Raw genomic sequence first — 20,794 nt, 5'->3', positions numbered from 1 at the left:
GTACTAAGGTTTTGTGTGTAGGTAATAATTCTGCTAATCAGAATTTTGTTTGCTACATATTTTGACCTATTGAACTTCTGGCTAAAGTCTGGGTCTAGTGCTATGACTTTTTTTTTTTTTTTTCTGAGTAAGAGGCAAAGCTTATTAGCTGTGGTAGTTGGCAAACACAGTATCCAGTACTCCATACTAGTCTTCCAGTTGTTCCCTGTATGACAATTTATCGAAGAAATATTGGAGTGTGACAGCTGCTAATGCTGATTAAACTCATTGGGTGGACATCTGTCCACACTGAAATTGATGAGAGTTTTGCCATTGATTTCAGTGGAGCCAAAATTTAACCCATAAAGTTACTACATCTGTTTTGTTAAAAGAACAGAGTACTTTCTCTGGCTACTGTAGATCTTGAATTAACAGTTAAGTGTAACAGTGTAATACTCAAATACTAATTGTCACAGTTTCAGGGCATCTGCATCTGTATTCCTCCTCCGTGGTCCACCAAGGGCATCCATTCCAGGCTCCCAACTATCACCTCTCTTGCATGAAGACCTGCATCTCTCTCTCTCTCCTGACTGGCCGTTCTTTCAGGCTTCATGGTTCCCTACCTATACTGTTATCCCCAGAAAGACAGGGTCTGCACTTCGTGTTTTTTCCCAGAAGTTATGACTAGTGCATGGCTTGTAATCATAAGTTACCACACAGCTCTTTCTTTAGTCTTAATGTGAAAGCATTACAGGGAAAACATATTAAACAATAAAAGAACCTTCATGCATGAAAAAGTTTACCAGTGGTTACCCCCAACTCCAGACTCAAGCTCTGATAGGTTTCAGTCCTTCAAAACTCACAACTGGGTTTTCTCTGTGGTTAAGAGTTCATAGCTTTCTCAGATTCAGAACCCTGGTTGGGAAGTTCACCATTTCTTAGTATACTTCGGGCCTTTCATCTCCTATCTCTGGTAACAGATAATCAGCAGACGTGGCACACTTCTTAGGGCATAGTTTCAGAAGGCTGAGTTTTTGCATAAGTGGAGGTGGGAATTTTCATTAACCTCTTCCTAGGTATTCCTCCGGAAATCCACTTCAAACTTGGTGTCCTAAAAGTCCATTCTTGTCTTGTCCATACATTTTCAATATAATCCTTTGTACTCCCAGGCCTCACATCACATCTCCCCCTTAGAAAAGTTATGTGCAGTCCTGGCTCACAATAATACATAAACCATTCATTTAATACAATGGACCCCTGTCAAGGTTCCTTCCCCACTCTGAACTCTAGGGTACAGATGTGGGGACCTGCATGAAAAGCCCCCTAAGCTTATTTTTATCAGCTTAGGTTAAAACTTCCCCAAGGTACAAACTATTTTACCTTTTGCCCTTGGACTTTATTGCTGCCACCACCAAGCATCTAACAAATATATAACCAGGAAAGAGCCCACTTGGAAACATCTTTCCGCCCCAAATCGTCCCCAAACCCTACACCCCTTTCCTGGGGAAGGTTTGATAAAAATCCTCACCAATTTGCATTGGTGAACACAGACCCAAACCCTCGGATCTTAAGAACAATGAAAAAGCAATCAGGTTCTTAAAAGAAGAATTTTAATTGAAGAAAAAGTAAAAAAATCACCTCTGTAAAATCAGGATGGTAAATACCTTACAGGGTAATCAGATTCAAAACATAGAGAGTCCCTCTAGGCAAAACCTTAAGTTACAAAAAGACACAAAAACAGGAATATCCATTCCATTCAGCACTGCTTAATTTATCAGCCATTCAAAGAAACCAGAATCTAATGCATATCTAGCTAGATTACTTACTAAGTTCTAAGACCCCATTCCTTTTCTGTTCCTGGCAAAAACAACACACAGACAGAGCAAACCTTTGTTTCTCCCCCACTCCAGCTTTGAAAGTATCTTGTCTCCTCATTGGTCATTTTGGTCAGGTGCCAGAGAGGTTATCCTAGCTTCTTAACCCTTTACAGGTGAAAGGGTTTTTCCTCTGGCCAGGAGGGCTTTTAAAGGTGTTTACCCTTCCCTTTATATTTTGACACCCCCAAAGATACTTAACCTTAATTCAATAAGGTTTCCCAAGGATATGCAGGAAACTTCTGTATCTGTCCACTAACAACTACTGAAGTTAAATGGGGGAGAGGTGGTAAATCCAAGTTTTTATTCAATAACAGAAGCCACTAGCTCTATAGTAAAATAGTGCAAACAGATATAATGTATGTGGCATTTTTGTTTTGTTTTTTTTAGCTCATGAGCAAGGAAATACTGAGTTCTGTCACAAATGATACATCTGGTGAAATGGAGCAACAGGTAATTGCTTTATGTTCGTTATAATAGTCAAAGCAATGTTAAGAGTTTCAAAAATAATTTATTCACATCATGCTTGAAAATTCAGAGAGTAGACACAAAGGTGCCTCTCCCATCATCTTCAAAGAAAGACGTTTCAGTCCTTCATCTATACAAATTAACTTGCTTCTTGCTTTATACAGCCAGTGGTTTTTTCCTTCAGACCAGCTTACCAAAATCAATGCCCAGACTTGTATTTCACAAAAGGCAGAGCAACATGCTGTTGCTACCCTAGGAAGTTAGAGTAAATTTAACTCTTATCTTTCATTGTCTCCCATAGTGCAAGAAGTAGGTGAATGGCTGAGTAAAGCAGTGCACATAAACTTAGCTTTTTTTTAAAAGACGTGAAATGGCTGATCTTATCATCTCTGTTGCCTGAGTAGAGACTGCGGGAGGATATGACAGGAAGAGCAAGGAGTAAGGCTGCTATCAACCTCCATTTAGGTTAGAAAGTGCAGATGAGTACAGATACTGCAGAGAGATCCTGGAAAATATTTGAGTTGTATGTGATCCCAAACCCAGAGTTCTGTTCTTGAAGTTATAATTATCATTAATTTAAAAGCACTCCCCAAGAAAGAGCTCAGATGTTTCCCCTATGATGACATTGACCTTCCAGTTGCTGTCCGAGGAAGGATGGTCAGTAGCCTGGTTGCTTGTCTTGTATGCTGGAGTCTCGGGTTCAGTTCTCTGCCCTGCTGCAGATTCTCTCTGACCTTAGGCAAGCAAGTCACTTCGAGTACGTCTACACTGGAAGAAAAAAAAAAAAGCAAGCAAATGAAAACAAACACTTCTGTGGCAGCAAATCTCAGAACCTGGTTCTACAGTTTTTTCTGTCTGTTTTTGCAGTATAGATGTGCCTTACTCTCTCTCTCTCTGTCATATCTATCTTACATGTCACTCCTTGTACAGACAGGGAGCATATAAAATAATCTTAATTTCAATACATCTAACTTGCATTAAATCTTTTTTTTTTCTTTTTTTTCTTTTTTTTTTTAAGATGAAAAGAGCCCTGGAACACCTTCAAGAAGCACTAGCAGAAAAAGAAGAACTGAAGCAAAGATGTCAAGAACTAGACCTGCAGGTGAGGAGACACACACTTTTTCAAATATGTGACATCAAGAAATAGAAGCTCTGTTAAACAGTTGCAAAATGCAATGTCTTTAGAGGTTAAATTTCACCTATAAATTTTTTGTTCTTTCAGTTTGTACTGAAACAAAACTTCCACACTCTGAAATGCTTCATATATGCTATTGTTGGAAATATTATCCTTTAATGTAAATCCATGCTCAACTCCCCTGTGACTATTGGAAAATATATTGCTAACCCATAGTAGGAAAGATTTCTTGGCATAATAACTTGATATCTTGCAGTTAGTAAGCAGTCGTTGCAATCATGTAACTATGAATAGTAAAAATTATTATAAAAATGTTCCATAGTTTATTTTCAGCTAACAATAGCTTTAGCCCTTTTAAAAATATATTAAGAACCAATTCATTATAATGGACTGATTGCATTCACTGAAGGTGAAATAAAGCCATTTTCAGTAGGAAGCAGATGAAGAAAGTCTGTAATCAAGTAACTTTTTATCTCACTTGTTTGTAGAGTTTCAATATGGGGCATATTTTAACAGTTTTCTATATGGTGGTATTAACTTCAACTCACAAATCAGTAAAGTCGAGCTGAGGTGAGGTAATCCTTCTCCCCTGCATGATAGTGTTCCCATTCTCTTTCTGTTATTTAAGGTTCCACCTGCAGCTTTCTTTCTAAAACCAAACTTTCAGGGGTCTGTAATTCTGAAACTTGATATAAGAGGCCTCACCCTGAAAATGTGTTTTGCTCAGTGGTCAAAACTTGATCAACTTGCTTTTGCAGAGGTGGTATGGTAAATGATTTCTGGTAATTGCACCCACTGTAAATGTATGATTGTGCTGAATTTACCAAATAGCAAAGCTAAGGAAAGATTTTTAGCCTGTAACTTTATGCCAGCCATTTCTGCTTCAGTCCCAAATTGCCATTTCTGGTTGTGCTGTGATACCTATGATGCATCATTTTGAGAAGTCAGAACTACCACACAGCTGTTATAGACTTCTGTTTGGAGTAGTTAACTTGATGGTAGTTCACACAAATCTGGTTGGTCTATCCTCTTTGAATGTCATGACCGGGAGTAGTTGTTAAAAGTATGTATAGTTGAGCATGAATGTACATATGGTAACTAAAGTATATTAGTATGTACTAATGGAAAGTATATTTTGTAAAATAGGCGTCCATATTTTTGAAATTACACAATACGTATTTGTTCATTTCATCATCCAGTGGTGCGCCATGGTTTCAGCATAATGTATATGGTGTTGAAATGAAGTAGGAGACAGCCAATGTGACTCTGAGGGACCTGAAATGAGAGTGAAGGAAATGAGTGAGACATTCAGTTAATAAACATCCTGCTTTCTAAAAGTGTGTACTGTCTCCATGACTGAAGACTGATTAGGTCTTGTACAGGGAATAATAAAAGACTCTTAAGGCACAGATTTGCTCTAGGTCTGCAAATATACAGTAAATTGGCTTACCAGATATTCAGAGAATAGGACCTTAAAGCCAGTAAGTACTCAGTGAAGAGGTGGGAGAGTGCTTTTGGTTTCTTTTACATCTATTTAATTATAAACACTTAAATTGTGATATAATCATGGATAAATAAAAAATATTTTAATATTGCATCAGATTATTATGCTAACTTTATATCTTATTAAATATTGCCACCATGGTATGCTGCATATGTATTGAAAGTCATGATAATGGCTGACCTTTCTCATTTAAACTAATTCTTAATAAATTCACTTGTAAGGTCTCAGTCTTCCTTGATATTTTCCAAGAATATAAGAAAGGTAGGTTTCCTTTATGATTCAGGAAAACATAACCCAAAGAGCACATTCTACTGTTTAAGTGCCAGTTAACTAACCCATGCTATATGCTCTGATGTTTGATGAAGTATTAAAATTAACACACCATCTTTCACTAGAAAGAGCTTAAGGGTTCCGTCATTTAATCCTTGCCCATTTTATGGCTGTTTTAATATACTTACAAACTTAGTGTAATGTTGTGTTCCCGTTTGCTTAGCTGTGAACACTTTCAAAATCAAACCAGTTCCGTCACTGCAAAAATGCATGCCCTCTATGATGCTGTCTAGGATTTTTTGTGTGTCTGCTTATTAGCTTATGGCTCTTGGACCTGCTTTTTGCACAACCATCCATGACTGAATGCACAGCAGTGCAGTGTTAGTGTGCTAGCCAGTCCCATTCTGCTTTTTATTGTTAGTACACAAGCCAAATTGGAAATACTCTTCATCCTACTATTATTGTTTCTGTTCAGTTTCTATAGGCATTGTTTTTTTGAATTAATCATATTTGTTTCCTTTTGTTTTCATAAAATCTGAACATATCCGTAGCCCCCCGTATTTATAGTTTTCATTTATAAAACAAAACAAAAAAGACACACTTCCTTGCTTGACAACTTTCTTACGCTAAAGCAGCTAGGTGCTTAAGGGTATTTATAAATCACTTTCTAAATTTTTCAAATGTTTAACTTCTATGTAACAAATTATTTGGTGGCATCTTATAATCTATTATTTTGGGTTCTTCTTGGCAATTGGATGGGACCTATAAACTTGATGTTGTGTTATGTGCACTAGGTGGCTGCCCTTCAAGATGAAAAAAACAGTTTGATGTCTGAAAACGAGGTCATGAATGATCGATTAGACCAGTTAGATGGCTCTCTTGATGATCCAAATACTGTTGTTGCAAAAAAGTATTTCCATGCACAGCTGCAGCTAGAACAACTGCAGGAAGAAAACTTCAGGTACGAAATAACTTGCAGCTTTATTTAATCCTCTCTCAAAATGTTGTTGTCGTATGTGACGGGAGTTTCTTCTAAATACGCAGGATTTTCCTTCTCAGTTCACTTTTCTATTCATTATTCTAAAAGCTTCTCTCTTTCATTGAATTAATATAAACTATATTTTTAAAGGTACAGTTTAGTGTTTCCCCTAAACTACTTCCATTTTGGATGATCATTGAGACCATTAATGCTTTTCCTTCCACGATTTTCTAAAATATTGTGGGCTCTAATGGGAGGGAGAAAGGCAGGACCAAGGATAAGAACATGAAACCAAATGTTTCATGTGGTGATTTGTACTAATAAAACCCCAACATTGTCTGGGTCTAAGTGATTCACACTTTCTTTTACGGCAGTTATAAATGAACCAGAAACTCCTTTGAGTAAAATATTAACACAGTAAACTAACAGATCTGTTCAGATGATATGGTGTGTTTGTAGTAAATAGCCCTAGTGACAATACTTTCGTTAGTTGTTTTTTCCAGGCTTTAACTACCTTTTTTTTATTCTGTGTCTGCTAAGCTTATGTATTTTGAATATTTTTTACTGTTTCAATAGAAAGTGGATCATATTAGTTACATGAACAAAAGATAGGAAAATATATTTTCTTAACAGCTTCTTGTTTACAAAAGGCTTGAAGCTGCAAAGGATGATTATCGTGTTCACTGTGAAGATCTGGAGAAACAACTGATTGAGCTGCAACATAGAAATGATGAGTTGACCTGTTTGGCAGAAGAATCCAGGGCCCTAAAAGATGAAATTGACGTTCTTAGGTATGTAGTGGACATAGCTACCATTCAGACTGAAGGTTCCGAAAGAGAATGCCAAGGCTCCATATTTAAAGATAGACATTTCTGTATAAAATTACACAGCTTATGTCTTACCACAGGCAAACTTAAAACTAAATGGAAAAAAGGACCAGAGTGAAAAATAAAATTGGAAGGTGAAATGTAAGTTTATGAGCACAATAAGTACTCTGCATATCGACATTATTTTGCAAAAGACTCCCACATGAAGCAGGACTAAAAGATACAGCCTTTCTCCTCCTGATGTAGAAAACAAAATACCCTAGGAAATGAGAATGTTCTAATCATAATGGATTTTATTACCAACAGGATATTTTTATTGGCAAAGGCCCGCCTTTTCTGATACAGAAAAAAATTAATTGCCCAAATATAAGTCTCAAACCAAGTGAAAATGAAACTTAACTATCTGCACCTGTATTTTAGTTAGATTGTATTTTCAGGATTACAAGACTCAGTAGGGACAAAACACAACAAGCATGATGAGAACTCATCGTGTTGCGTTGAGTTCCACATATGTAAACTAAACTGGTTACTAAAAAGTACAGAAAGTAAATATGGTGCTATCATATTTCTAGAAATATAACCATGTAAAGTCACTCTTTTATTGTTATAGCAGATAATTTAATATAGAATAAAATATATTCCAATTTTACACTATATCAAGGTTCATAGAAGAGCATCAGGTTAAGTATAAGAGATTGGATTTTGGAATTACTCCTATGCTAATTTTTAATTTTGTAAGATGCCAGACAGTAAAGTGACTCAATATTTAGTTTAAAGGTTTGTTAATTCTTTTGTGCCAGTAAAACGAAGATCCATTTCTGTATTAAAATACCTTGATATTATTTGGACAGAACACTTTCTGTCTTATATACCTTTTTAAAAGGAACTGATCAATTTGTCTTCCTTGTTCATGCCTCCTGGCAAAGATACCCATAGGATAATGATCTCCAAAACATATCTGTAGTAGTAATGTACTGTAGCTTTGTACCTATTTCTGCTAGATAGAGGCACCAGTATTTTGCAGGCTTATTCAGCTGCAAGATCAATCTGTAGCCTAGAGCATAGTTCACTTGTATTAACTCCAACACCATCATGAATCTGTGGGGCCATTTAATATACTGTCTCCGTCTACAAGGCATATGTCAACACATGGTTTTGTGGGCCTGCATCTCCACAATGACTACTTTTAAAACTAAACTTTGTGTTTGAGTCTATATGAACCCTACAGCTTAAAAGAATTAAAATAATGCATTAGTTTTACACAGAGGACGTAACTCTAACCTTGGATATATGCATGCATCTCCCTGTCTAAGCTAATTGGAGCCATGCTTGCAGATGAGAGCAGAACTTACTGATTTGCTTGGTTGCAGTTTGTTTGTGTGAAAAATACATCTTACTGTTTCCATAATTCATATTTATTCTTGTAGAACTTTTGCAGATAAGGCAAGTAAACTGGAGTCAACAGTTGAAGTGTATCGTAAAAAACTGGAGGACTTGAATGACTTCCGCCGACAGGTAAAGTCTCTGCAAGACACCAACATGATGTATATGCATAATACAGTCAGCCTAGAGGAAGAGCTAAAGAAGGCAAATGCAGCACGTGCTCAGCTGGAAACATACAAAAGACAGGTAAGGCAACAACTGTATTCAACATCTTAACTATTCTCAGGTGTATTTTTATTAAAAATAATTACAGTTGACTGAAAAAAATTGAGCTGCTTGATCTAACGATTGTTGGGGCTGGTGTCAAGACTGTTCATAAGGAAACTTTCAGCTCTGCAATATACTCTGTCTCCCCTTTTCCCTTCCAAACTCTCACCAGCTGGCTTACCTGAGGTCATTTCTTGACCTGCAGTTCACGGCACAGTGTGCAACTCATCAGTTCAATGAGTGCAGTGGTGATCAGGTGTCCTGTTTTGTTTAATGTGTAGCTGACATCTTCTAGGTATGACATACTGTCTTACTGATTTTAAAAATCCTTTTTTAAAATATCTTGTTTTCATTTTCGGAAGTGCACAACAATTTGCTTCTGAAAGTTCCAAGCTAGTCATCAGAATTCCTATATGCCTTTTATTTAGGGGGAAAAAGGCTGCTGGCCAAGATGAACCATGTGTGTTGGTTGTATTCAGCAGAGACATAGACATTTTAGTTCTGATTAGATTACAACAACCATAGAAACCTACTTTATTAGGTTTCTGAGACCCTGTGACTAATGAACTGCTTGAACATGATCTTCCTCTTCTTAATCCAGCTCTTTTTCCCCACCCATAAGTGCCAGAGTTTAAAAAAATTATATTAATAACATCTTAGAACATACACTAAATATAACACCTATGTCATTATCATTCAAGGTCCAAGAGCTTCATAACAGACTTTCTGAGGAGTCCAAAAGAGCTGATACGTTAGCATTTGAATTGAAGCGACTTGAAGAAAAGCATGAATCTTTATTCAAAGAAAAAGAGGTAAGTCTTATGCATGAGTATTTACTCAAATTCACTAGAAAGTCTCTCAGACTTTTTGTGTGCTGGCCTGGCCAGAATTTTTCACTGTGGTCATCTTGAGAATAATTTCTCAGGTGCTCTTAGGCATCAGTAGTGCTGCCATAGGGATGAGATTTAGCCTTAGAAATTATGTATATAGTCACTTTAGTATACTGGTCTTTGTAACTTGGAAATTGATAGGTCAGCATTTGGTATAAACATTATCAAAAGCCTTCAGCATTTAACTCATGTCCTGAAAATAGTGTTATAAATGATGGATCTTTCATTCCTGATGGAATGTGCCAACATGAAACAATTTCGTCTTATTTCTACCTTAAATATGCTTTGACCTTTTCTTAGAGACTTATAGTGCAGCGGGATGCTCTGAAAGAAACTAATGAAGAGCTCCGGTGTTCTCAGATGCAACAGGATCACCTGAATCAAGCAGGTACTTTCTTGATGTTTTTTTAAAATAGATTGGTATGTTATCTGGAAGTGAATTTGTCAAATTTTCGTGCCTTTTCAGATGCATCTGCTGTAAAAAGTCATGAGAATCTTGCTGCTGAAATTCTACCAGTGGAATACAGGTAAGGAAAGAGCTCACCTTGAGCAATACCCTTCCCTTGCTAAAGTTCAGTGTCTCAAACAGCTTGTTGGGCAATTTACTACTTTTCAATTAAAAAAAACCTAGAAGTTTGATGTTCTTATAGGGAAGCCACTAGTAAAATGCTTTATAGACATTAAATTAAACCTTGCAACACGCTGTATAAGGTAGGAAGGTATCCTCATTTTGTAGATGAGGAAACTGAAGCGGAGTGGTTGAGAACTTGCTATGGTTATATGGAAAGTCTGGCAGAATCGAGGATAGGCAATCACAGAAGACTTGCAAAATGCAGGTTCAGCCCTGAATAATGTGGTGTTATATGTCTTACTAAATCTACAGTAAATGTGTTTTCTTCTGGGATAAGACTGGGATAAGAAGGCAAGGGTGGGGAAGAGACAGGACTGGGACAGTTTAGAAGGGGTGTAGCAGAAGGGGTCAAGTTTTGGGGAAACTGGCAGAAGTCTTCCCACTAGAGAACACTCCCTTCCAAGCCTGGAATGAAACTCAAGATTCCTGAGAATTATCATACCTTTGCTATCAGCAAATAGCTGAGAAACTCTCTGACAAAGAATGTCTCATCCCCCTCCAGCCCACGTAAGGGATGAGTATTCCTATCAGTTACTCTGTTAGCTCAAGTGGAAGAGGTGTGAGTGTTGCAGAAGTTCCAACTTTGCTGATGATCTATGAAGGTGTCAGTATGACACCACCTGATGAAATTTCTGCTGTTGTTTTTACAAACAGAATGATACAGGGTATAAATAGAAAAGGAGTACTTGTGGCACCTTAGAGACTAACCAATTTATTAGAGCATAAGCTTTCGTGAGCTACAGCTCACTTCCTCAGATGCATATCGTGGAAACTGCAGCAGGCTTTATATATACACAGAGAATATGAAACAATACCTCCTCCCACCCCACTGTCCTGCTGGTAATAGCTTATCTAAAGTGATCATCAGGTGGGCCATTTCCAGCACAAATCCACCCTCCACCCCCCCCCACAAATTCACTCTCCTGCTGGTGATAGCCCATCCAAAGTGACAACTCTTTACACAATGTGCATGACAATCAAGTTGGGCTATTTCCTGCACAAATCCAGGTTTTCTCACATCCCCCCCACCCCCATACACACACAAACTCACTCTCCTGCTGGTAATAGCTCATCCAAACTGACCACTCTTCAAGTTTAAATCCAAGTTAAACCAGAACATCTGGGGGAGGGGGTAGGAAAAAACAAGAGGAAACAGGCTACCTTGCATAATGACTTAGCCACTCCCAGTCTCTATTTAAGCCTAAATTAATAGTATCCAATTTGCAAATGAATTCCAATTCAGCAGTTTCTCGCTGGAGTCTGGATTTGAAGGTTTTTTGTTTTAAGATAGCGACCTTCATGTCTGTGATTGCGTGACCAGAGAGATTGAAGTGTTCTCCGACTGGTTTATGAATGTTATAATTCTTGACATCTGATTTGTGTCCATTTATTCTTTTACGTAGAGACTGTCCAGTTTGACCAATGTATATGGCAGAGGGGCATTGCTGGCACATGATGGCATATATCACATTGGTGGATGTGCAGGTGAACGAGCCTCTGATAGTGTGGCTGATGTTATTAGGCCCTGTGATGGTGTCCCCTGAATAGATATGTGGGCACAATTGGCAACGGGCTTTGTTGCAAGGATAAGTTCCTGGGTTAGTGGTTCTGTTGTGTGGTATGTGGTTGTTGGTGAGTATTTGCTTCAGGTTGCGGGGCTGTCTGTAGGCAAGGACTGTCCTGTCTCCCAAGATTTGTGAGAGTGTTGGGTCATCCTTTAGGATAGGTTGTAGATCCTTAATAATGCGTTGGAGGGGTTTTAGTTGGGGGCTGAAGGTGACGGCTAGTGGCGTTCTGTTATTTTCTTTGTTAGGCCTGTCCTGTAGTAGGTAACTTCTGGGAACTCTTCTGGCTCTATCAATCTGTTTCTTTACTTCTGCATGTGGGTATTGTAGTTGTAAGAAAGCTTGACAGAGATCTTGTAGGTGTTTGTCTCTGTCTGAGGGGTTGGAGCAAATGCGGTTGTATCGCAGAGCTTGGCTGTAGACGATGGATCGTGTGGTGTGGTCAGGGTGAAAGCTGGAGGCATGCAGGTAAGAATAGCGGTCAGTAGGTTTCCGGTATAGGGTGGTGTTTATGTGACCATTGTTTATTAGCACTGTAGTGTCCAGGAAGTGGATCTCTTGTGTGGACTGGACCAGGCTGAGGTTGGTGGTGGGATGGAAATTGTTGAAATCATGGTGGAATTCCTCAAGGGCTTCTTTTCCATGGGTCCAGATGATGAAGATGTCATCAATATAGCGCAAGTAGAGTAGGGGCTTTAGGGGACGAGAGCTGAGGAAGCGTTGTTCTAAATCGGCCATAAAAATGTTGGCATACTGTGGGGCCATGCGGGTACCCATAGCAGTGCCGCTGATCTGAAGGTATACATTGTCCCCAAATGTGAAGTAGTTATGGGTAAGGACAAAGTCACAAAGTTCAGCTACCAGGTTAGCCGTGACATTATCGGGGATAGTGTTCTTGATGGCTTGTAGTCCATCTTTGTGTGGAATGTTGGTGTAGAGGGCTTCTACATCCATAGTGGCCAGGATGGTGTTATCAGGAAGATCACCGATGGATTGAAGTTTCCTCAGGAAGTCAGTGGTGTCTCGAAGGTAGCTGGGAGTGCTGGTAGCGTAGGGCCTGAGGAGGGAGTCTACATAGCCAGACAATCCTGCTGTCAGGGTGCCAATAAATAGTATGTGATCGTCTAAGTAGACTGCATTATAATGGATATACATTAGGGGGCTAAGTTAAGGTTTCACAGGCAATCTTAATTCTGACATTTTCCTAACTTTTGAATGCTTGATTTTGCAATATTAATAATGTTCTTTTAACAAAAGTATATTAATCACATCCAAATAAATTGATTTTTGTTAGTTTTATGTCAATTATCTCCAATTAAAATAAGCATATTTGGTTTGGTGTGTATTCTCTTTGTGAGGAAATCTACTGCTTTCTGTATTCTACTGAAACTAACAGAAAACTATGCCACTTGTTTTTACTGAAGAACATTCAGTACACTGGCATTTTAGTGAACTGGAATGCCACCTCTTCTGCAAAATTACTTTCTTTTTAGATAGTCAAGAATTATTTATATAAACTCTTCACAGAATGGAGACTTCTTGTTTTTGACCCATAGAGAAATGTTTATTCGACTGCAGCATGAAAACAAGATGCTTCTCTTGCAACAAGAGGGTTCAGAAAATGAACGTATTGTAGAACTCCAGGAACAACTAGAGCAAAAGCATCGGATGATGAATGAACTGGAAACAGAAAAAAGGTGATTTGCTTTCTTTTTTTTTAATCTTCTTTTAAAAATCTGAGAACAGTTTGGAGTAGGCACCAGTCAGAGAAAACAGCAGCTAATCGCACTGCAGAGAATAATCTCAGGGCTGCAACCTTAGAAGGGAGGCAGTGTGACTTGCCTTGCTGATCCAACACTAGTTGAAGGTAACCACTTGTTTTGTCCTTTGGCTAATGGAAGCATTGATGCAGTCATGACAAAGAGGAAGGGGAAAGGAAGCTGCAAAGAACATAGGAAGTGTAAACCTGCAGAAAAGACATCAGCAGGCCAGATGTGGCTGCTCCATGCTTTGATGAGGATATTCTTTAGGACTCATCTCTGGGTGATTCTTGATAGTCCTAGAGTGGGTGAAGAAAGTCGGTCACTATAGTTTTACATTGCTCAAAATGTAGACCTTTGGGCTGGGGAGCCAGAGTTGTGACACTGGGTGAATTTCTCCACTGGTTAAGGAATGCTGAATGCAGTTCATCTTAGGCTATAACAATTTAGGAATAGTTTAAATTGCTAAAAATTTTAAGTGTACTGCAAAGACTTTTGCGGAAAACCTAAGAATATGCTTGTGATATCTCCAAACAGGAGACTACATATAGGCCACTTAAAAATGTTCCAGTCTTATCCCCTTTCTTCATTCCAGTACATGTGCAAAGGTGTTTTTTTTTTAAATAGGATTAAAACTTTTTATTTGCATTATCTCAGCCCAAAAGCTAAGGTTTCTTCAAAACAAAATACATCAGCTCATACAATCTTACCAGATTCCCCAATAAAGTATCCAAATACTTAATATTTTAGTATCAGATAAATCATCTGCAGCAGGAAGGAAAAAATGCAATCTTCTACCCACCACTTCCAAGTAGGAAGCTTTCCGTGCTCAGCTGGGAGACCAGTGCCATCAACATCTGAAGTCTAAGGGCTTGGCTACACTTGCGAGTTACAGCGCAATAATGCAGCCCCGAGCACCCTAGCTCACTCCCCGTCCACACTGCCAAGGCACGTAGAGCGATCTGACTCCACGGCTACAGTGCTGCTGGTACTCCACCTCGGCGAGTGGAATAACATTTGCTGCGCCCCACTGGAGCGCCGCGGCGCCAGTGTGGACGAGGTGTTGCATTACTGCGCTCTGATTGACCTCCGGAAACGTCCCGTAATCCCCTTAAGTCAAGTGACCACTCTTGTCATTGTGAAATGGGCTGCAGAAATGCGGAAATGCCTGTTGAAAGCTCCATTTCAGAGAAGCCAACTGCTTATCAGCGCCAAGAAAAAGCAAAAGTTTTTACTGTTTGCTTTGAGTGAGTTGGGGGGGTGTCTGACCTTACAAGACAGCATGCTGCCACACTGTCAGCATCCCAAAAACCCACTCCCTTCCCCCCCCATACACACAACACACTCCCTGTCACACTCCACCCCACCCCCATTTGAAAAGCACGTTGCAGTCACTTGCATGCTGGGATAGCTGCCCATAATGCACCACTCCCAATGCCGCTGCAAGTGCCACAAATGTGGCTACGCCAGTGCGCTGTCAGCTGTCAGTGTGGACAGACTGCAGTGCTTTCCCTACTGCACTCTACGAAGGCGGGTTTAACTCACAGCGCTCTACATCTGCAAGTGTAGCCTTGCCCTAAGTCTTCATAAAAAAAAAAATACTAGCCCTTATGTTTTTAAAGATCATCAATCTCATTAGTTTTCATTCTTGTTGTTCAGAACGCGGAGGGCACCAGTTACCTGGACAAGAAGCATGTCCAGTTCACTGCTGCTGCTTTGATTAAGCTCCAAATACAGACCAGCATTGGAGGCAGTAGCGGCTGTGAGGGGCTAGATTAGTAGACACCCTATGTAACAGCCAGAATGAGATGGGAGAGAGAAAGTAGTAGAGACCCTCTCCATTGTTTGAAGCCAGGAGGCTTTGTGGTATGGGACAGGGTGCTCAAGGTAGTAGCAAAAGAGCAAGTAACTTCCCTTGTCCTACAGCCAGAAGGGGTTAGGGTTGGGAGGAGGGACTTCAGATTTGTCAGACTCCTTTAACCAAAAGCAGATACTGAAGATGAAGCCCTGAAATAGAGTCTAAGGGCAGCACTCTGGCAGGAATCCCAGCACTTTCTCAGGTACCGCAGACACTTCCCTTCTCTCCAGGTAGGCACTCTCCTCCACCACCTACACAGCCTTTCCCCCCCTACCCCCACCCCCCAAAAAAGTAAGTTGTAGCCTATGGGCTACTAAGTGTCCAGTAAATGTTCCAAGCACCTGCCTGCAGCAACTATAATTAGGTCTTATACACAAACAAAATATATATTGACTTCAGACACTTGCATTTTGTGTAACCCTACGGAAGAATTATAACCCAAATGTGTAGGGGAATAACTTCACTCTACATATCCTGATTACTAGAAGACAGATGAGTGACTGAGTTCTTTTACCTTGTAACAGGCTAAGCAATGAGCGTATTGGAGAGCTGCAGCAACAGATTGAGGATCTACAGAAGACTTTGCAGGAGCAAGGATCCAAGACAGAAGGAGTAAGTAAAAGCTAGAGGTTCTCAAACTTCTTGAAGGTGGAGACCTCTCACCAATTGTCTCAAAATTCTTGTGAGATAGTGTCAGACTTTCTTTAAACGTAATAAAAATGGTGCCCCGTCCCCTTTTCAGTCTTGCTGGTGCTGATAATTATTATAACAACAACAAGAATGTGGCTTGGTGGGGTTATTAGCCTAAGAGATAGTAATTTGCAGCAGGGAGAATAAAACTCTCCTGTCTGATCAGTCTGTCGAAGGTCTAGAGCAAGCCAAACTTGACAGGAATAGTTCAGCAGCATCCAGACACAGGGAAATTCTCAATCTCTCCAAACTGGGGAGTCATGAGTCCCCTCAGAGCAGCAGAGTCCCAGCTCAAAAACTTTTAAGCAACTTAAAAATGAAATGCAACTTCTCTAACCCTAACACTTAAATGCTTCCCTCCACTCTGTGAGAAGAGAATAGAGCCAGAATCCAAGTATCAGAATGCAGAAGAAGGAAGCGTTGTCTGTAGTGTGCTCCCTACATTTCCCCAACTCTGCTGAAGACCCTTTGGAATTCTTGCTCCATAGGTTGAAAAGCAGAAGAGCTGTGGGAGCCAGTCTTACTCTTCTGAGTAACTTTTTCTCGCTCAGATAGCAAAGTGTTGCAAGTTAACTCTCACAATGTGACCACAGGGATAGTAGCTGTACTGCCTGCCATTCTGCTCCTGCCATGATGCATCCTTAGGGGTCTCCCTCTTATGAGAGGGATGTGCCCTGAGGGCTAATTCATAAGGAAAGAAAGGACCATTGTAGTCTGACTTCCTGTTTAACACAGGCCATAGAACTTTATATGAATTAATTCCCGCTTGAAATAGAGCGTGTCTTTTAGAAAAAAATCCAATCTCGATTTAAAAATTTCCGGTGATGGAGAATCCACCGTGACTAAGGCTATGTTTTAGTTACGGATATTTGTAGTAAAAGTCATGGACAGGTCACGGGCAGTCAACAAAAATTCACGGCCCGTGACCTGGGGTCCATGACTTTTACTAAAAATACCTGTGACTTAAACTTGGGCGGGGACTGTGAGCAGTCTGGGGGCGGAAGTGGTCCAGGGGCACCCCGGGTGCTGGGGCAGGTGACCCAGGACCCCCACTGGTGCGGGGAGATGGTGCTGTGGGGGAGGAACTGACAGGGGCTCCCTAACTGGATCAGTGTCCCTGCAGCTTCTAGGCAGGGGAGGGGGACAAGCATCAGCTGCCGCAGCTCCCATTGGCCAGGAACCGCAGCCAATGGGCACTGCAGGGGTGGGGCCTGCAGGCAGCATGCTGCGCGGAGCCCTCCACAGCCCCTCCACCGCTTGGGAGCTGCAGTGCCATGCCAGTGGAAGCCCCCCACCCCAAGGTAAGCGCCCCACTGCCCCTAGCTTGAACCCCCTCTCACACACCCAAACTGCTGCTGCTGGCCCAAGGGCTGCCCGAGCCGGAATCCATGACAGACTCTCAGCCTACCATGACCCTTGGTAAGTTGTTCCAATGGTTAATTACCCTCACACAGTTAAAAATTGTGCCTTATTTCTAGTCTGAGTTTGTCTAGCATCAGCTTCAAGCCATTGGATCTTGTTATACCTTTTGTCTGCTAGGCTGAAGATCTTTTTATTATAAAACTTATGTTTGCTATGTTGGTTTTGGTAGACTGTCTGAACAAAGAGAAGGTTGCAGGAAGATTTGATCACAAAACAGATTGACCTCCTTAGAGTTTTTCACTGTAAGACGTGTTTTATAATGTCTTCTGTCTGCCAATCCCCTTCAACAACGTGTTTGTGTGATATAATTGTAATTATTTAAGATTACAATTTTTTAAACGTTTATGTTTTATTTACTTGAATCCTTGTTTTCAGGAGTGGTAAATTCAGGTTAGGATCAATAAGTCTTGAAAAACTAGTGAAAATTATGACAAAAAGCACAGCAATTGTGGGGTGTGTAGTTTTTACATTTTTTATTTTGTGTTTGAGTGACAGGCTTTAATCATTCTAAGGAATTCCCTATACCAGAATAAACCTCATAATGTGATTTCAGATTCTGAATTTGTACTCACGGAATTACCTCCGGATTTTAATTCCCTTTGGGATTGGGAAGATTTTCTTTCTGTGGAAGTGGCAAGTAGTTCTGTCCCCAGATCCTATTAGTTGCAGAATCTGGGAAGACTGATACTGCCTATAAATCACCCTGGCAAATTATATAATTGACTACTGTTTTTTTTTTCTTAAGTTAATCACATTAGCCTTGCTATTTTGAAGCTGAAAGTCATGGCAGTTGAGGCTACAATTCTTCCTAGTAAACAGTGAAGGCCAAAGTTATTAATGTTCTCATAAAAAGAGAGGCACTCAAAATTTAGATGGAAATCTTATGAATTGGCTTCATTTGCACTGTTTTTTTGGTAGGGGGAGCAGGTTAGTTTTTTTCAATTTTTTTTATTTTTGTTCTAACAATTTCAGAGGGAATTATTTCAAATGTAGGAAAATATTACAGTACGTACTGTGTATTTTAAAATAAACCTATTTTAAATTTCTAAATGTTCTAATGGTCTAAATTGAGACGTAAAGTTAACGAATGAAAAATATTTGGAGTCTGCTTTTGTAATCATGTTTTCTTGTTTCCTTCTTTCTGCTTCCTTCTTTGAATTGTCTCAGCCTTTCCACTTTTGCTGCCAAATGATTCTATAGCAAGAAGTATACTATAAAATCCAGAATGTCAGAGTGATACAAAGAATATGAATAAAATTATCTAAATGCGCAGAGACTATTACTTTTACCATGTGTATTTTACTGAACAATTCAGAAGTGTATCTGAAAAGTGAAACTTTTTAAAAAACCTGTTTGTAAAAGTTGGAGCTCCCATTTGTTTATGCACAGAGAGTTATATTTTTAATTTTCTGGACAATGTCTAAATTCGTTTTTAATTCTCTTACCTTTATAGTCCAGCAAGCTGAAGCAGAAGTTAGAAGCACATATGTAAGTAAAGCTAACTGATATTTATATACAGCCAAAAAAGAAACAGACCTCTAATTTAAGTTTTTCATATAAGCAGCAAATACATATAAGCACTATTAAAGGTCAACCTTATTTCCAAACATGGGAAATTCAGTTAAAACTGCCGCTCTATCCTTCAGTCACCTCATCAGGGCTCCCAGGTGTCACACACATCGCGTGATAGTCACAGCTCAGTCTGGTTGAGCGGCAGAAACTCTGCCTTTTGGTCCCCAGGGCCATTGCTGCAATGTTGAGTAGTCAGCCAGGCAGGCATCTTTTCTCTCCTTCCTCACCTTGCTGGATTTCAGTCAGGAAGGAGTTCCCAGGATGGGTGGTGGTTCTCATCCCCGCAGAGAGGCCACAAGGCTCCCTCTAACTTCCTTCTCCCTCCTGTGTTCCTGCAGCCAACTGCACCGAGTTTGCCCCACTTCCTGAACAGCAGCCTTCTGTGCCCCAATACCCTGCAGCCCCCTACTTCTTAGAAACCCCAGCACTCACCTATGCCAGCCAAAGCTGCCAGGTTTTGCGTAGCTCAATGTCCTACCTCTACCATTGCTTGGGGCAGCGTGTGTTGACCACAAGCTCAAGTTTATGATTATATGCAAATTAGCTCACTAACTTTGCAAACAGTATCTGCACAAAACTTGGCAGCTGTGCTTCACAGTGATATGAGCCTTGTTTTTGCAAGTCACTCTTCTGAGATCCCTTGAAAACAGTGTATTAGACAAACAGGGTGAATATACATATTCTCCTCCTCCAAGTGTTGTCCATATTGATCCCCCACTTTTGCAACGCGCATATGTAAGTTTTTTTTCAACTTTCCGAAAAGCAGCATCTGGGGCTGGACATATCCTCACTAACAGATCTGAATGCTTAGTGCTCTACCCCTTTGTTTAAGCTTACACCGAACTTCCCTGCCTTCCCAGCACCACAGGCTCTTTAACGATTGTGATTGTTGTCCTTTGAGTGATTGTGCATGTATACAGTCCATTGTAGGTCCATTTGTGCCCAATGCATTTGAGTCTGAGACTCTTGCTGGCAGTGCTAGGTAGTGTATGCACACCTCCTTGCACACAGAGCTGAGGGCAAAAGGGGCATGACCACTACCTCTGCCTCAGTTCTTTCTTACCACTCACGGCAAGAGTTGGAGCTTCCCATTGCTCTTAAGCTTCAGTTTGTTCAACTAACTTTACTAAAAAAAACCTTTGTGTACATAGTTTTTAGAGATTTTAGCATTAGTTACTATTAGAGCATAGTATTAGTTATGAGAGTAGTTTAGTAACTTATTCATTGGTGCTGGGTGTCTTTCATCATGCAGAGATCCCTAGGGTTTAAACTGTGTTACTTGCAGGGCCATGATCCCTGTAAATGATAGCCGCACAAGTTGCCTAATTCGTTTAGGCCAGGGACATGTTAAGGACAGATGTTCCGTTTATACCTCCTTTCCTGTGGGGACAAAGAAGCAAAGGGACTTCTGTCTTAAGGGACATTTATTTGAAAAGTGTCCTCCTTCAGCGCCTGACCGCAGCCATGAGAAGACGGAGAGTTCTTTAGTGCCTTTCTGGCTGCTTCAGTCTCAAAGCCAAAATCAGGAGAAAAATGATGTTCTGCTCCTGGGGCCTTCTCAAAGCCTTCAAAACAGTCTTCATTTTCTGAGGTGGACACAGTCCAGGTTGCATTCTTCATCCCAAAAGTGGGACAGATCTGCTAAAAATTCCTCCAGTATGGGAGTCAAGGTCTGGCCGTAAACACCAACATTCACCAGTACTGTCTGAGGCAGCACCAT

General features: G+C 40.2%; 2 protein-coding genes and 1 long non-coding RNA gene across 8 annotated transcripts in view; 1 reads left to right on the top strand and 2 right to left on the bottom strand.

Moving 5' to 3' along the window:
• HOOK1 (hook microtubule tethering protein 1) overlaps window positions 1-20,794 on the top strand; it is a 57,668-nt gene that overhangs the window by 26,103 nt on the left and 10,771 nt on the right. For all 5 annotated transcript variants that reach the window (XM_073357523.2, XM_073357522.2, XM_073357524.2 and 2 more), the window contains 11 exons: window positions 2,244-2,306; window positions 3,340-3,423; window positions 6,025-6,191; window positions 6,860-7,000; window positions 8,464-8,665; window positions 9,388-9,498; window positions 9,877-9,964; window positions 10,043-10,103; window positions 13,329-13,469; window positions 15,915-16,002; window positions 18,956-18,990. In XM_073357523.2, coding sequence (XP_073213624.2) covers window positions 2,244-2,306; window positions 3,340-3,423; window positions 6,025-6,191; window positions 6,860-7,000; window positions 8,464-8,665; window positions 9,388-9,498; window positions 9,877-9,964; window positions 10,043-10,103; window positions 13,329-13,469; window positions 15,915-16,002; window positions 18,956-18,990 — 1,181 coding nt within the window. The remainder of the gene's footprint in view (window positions 1-2,243; window positions 2,307-3,339; window positions 3,424-6,024; window positions 6,192-6,859; window positions 7,001-8,463; window positions 8,666-9,387; window positions 9,499-9,876; window positions 9,965-10,042; window positions 10,104-13,328; window positions 13,470-15,914; window positions 16,003-18,955; window positions 18,991-20,794) is intronic.
• LOC140916225 (uncharacterized) lies at window positions 61-19,508 on the bottom strand. The gene is made up of 4 exons (XR_012160468.1): window positions 19,302-19,508; window positions 8,389-8,560; window positions 4,625-4,731; window positions 61-3,089 (listed from the first exon to the last, which is right to left on the bottom strand). It is a non-coding gene; the product is annotated as an uncharacterized LOC140916225 (long non-coding RNA).
• Window positions 11,122-19,587, bottom strand: LOC140916224 (uncharacterized). 2 transcript variants are annotated; one of them, XM_073357528.2, is made up of 2 exons: window positions 19,153-19,295; window positions 11,122-13,831 (listed from the first exon to the last, which is right to left on the bottom strand). In XM_073357528.2, the coding sequence occupies exon 2, from the start codon at window positions 12,925-12,927 to the stop codon at window positions 11,365-11,367; it is 1,563 nt and encodes a 520-aa protein (XP_073213629.2). In that variant the 5' UTR covers window positions 12,928-13,831; window positions 19,153-19,295; the 3' UTR covers window positions 11,122-11,364. The 2 variants fall into 2 exon arrangements, with proteins under 2 accessions (XP_073213629.2, XP_073213630.2); XM_073357529.2 differs by lacking the exon at window positions 19,153-19,295 and adding an exon at window positions 19,507-19,587 and having other exon boundaries at window positions 11,244-13,831.

The sequence above is a fragment of the Lepidochelys kempii genome, chromosome 8, assembly GCF_965140285.1.
Source record: "Lepidochelys kempii isolate rLepKem1 chromosome 8, rLepKem1.hap1, whole genome shotgun sequence".
NCBI classification, from domain to species: domain Eukaryota; kingdom Metazoa; phylum Chordata; order Testudines; family Cheloniidae; genus Lepidochelys; species Lepidochelys kempii.
The sequence above is the reverse complement of the archived record's forward strand: the minus strand, read 5'-3'. Positions and strand labels throughout refer to the sequence as shown.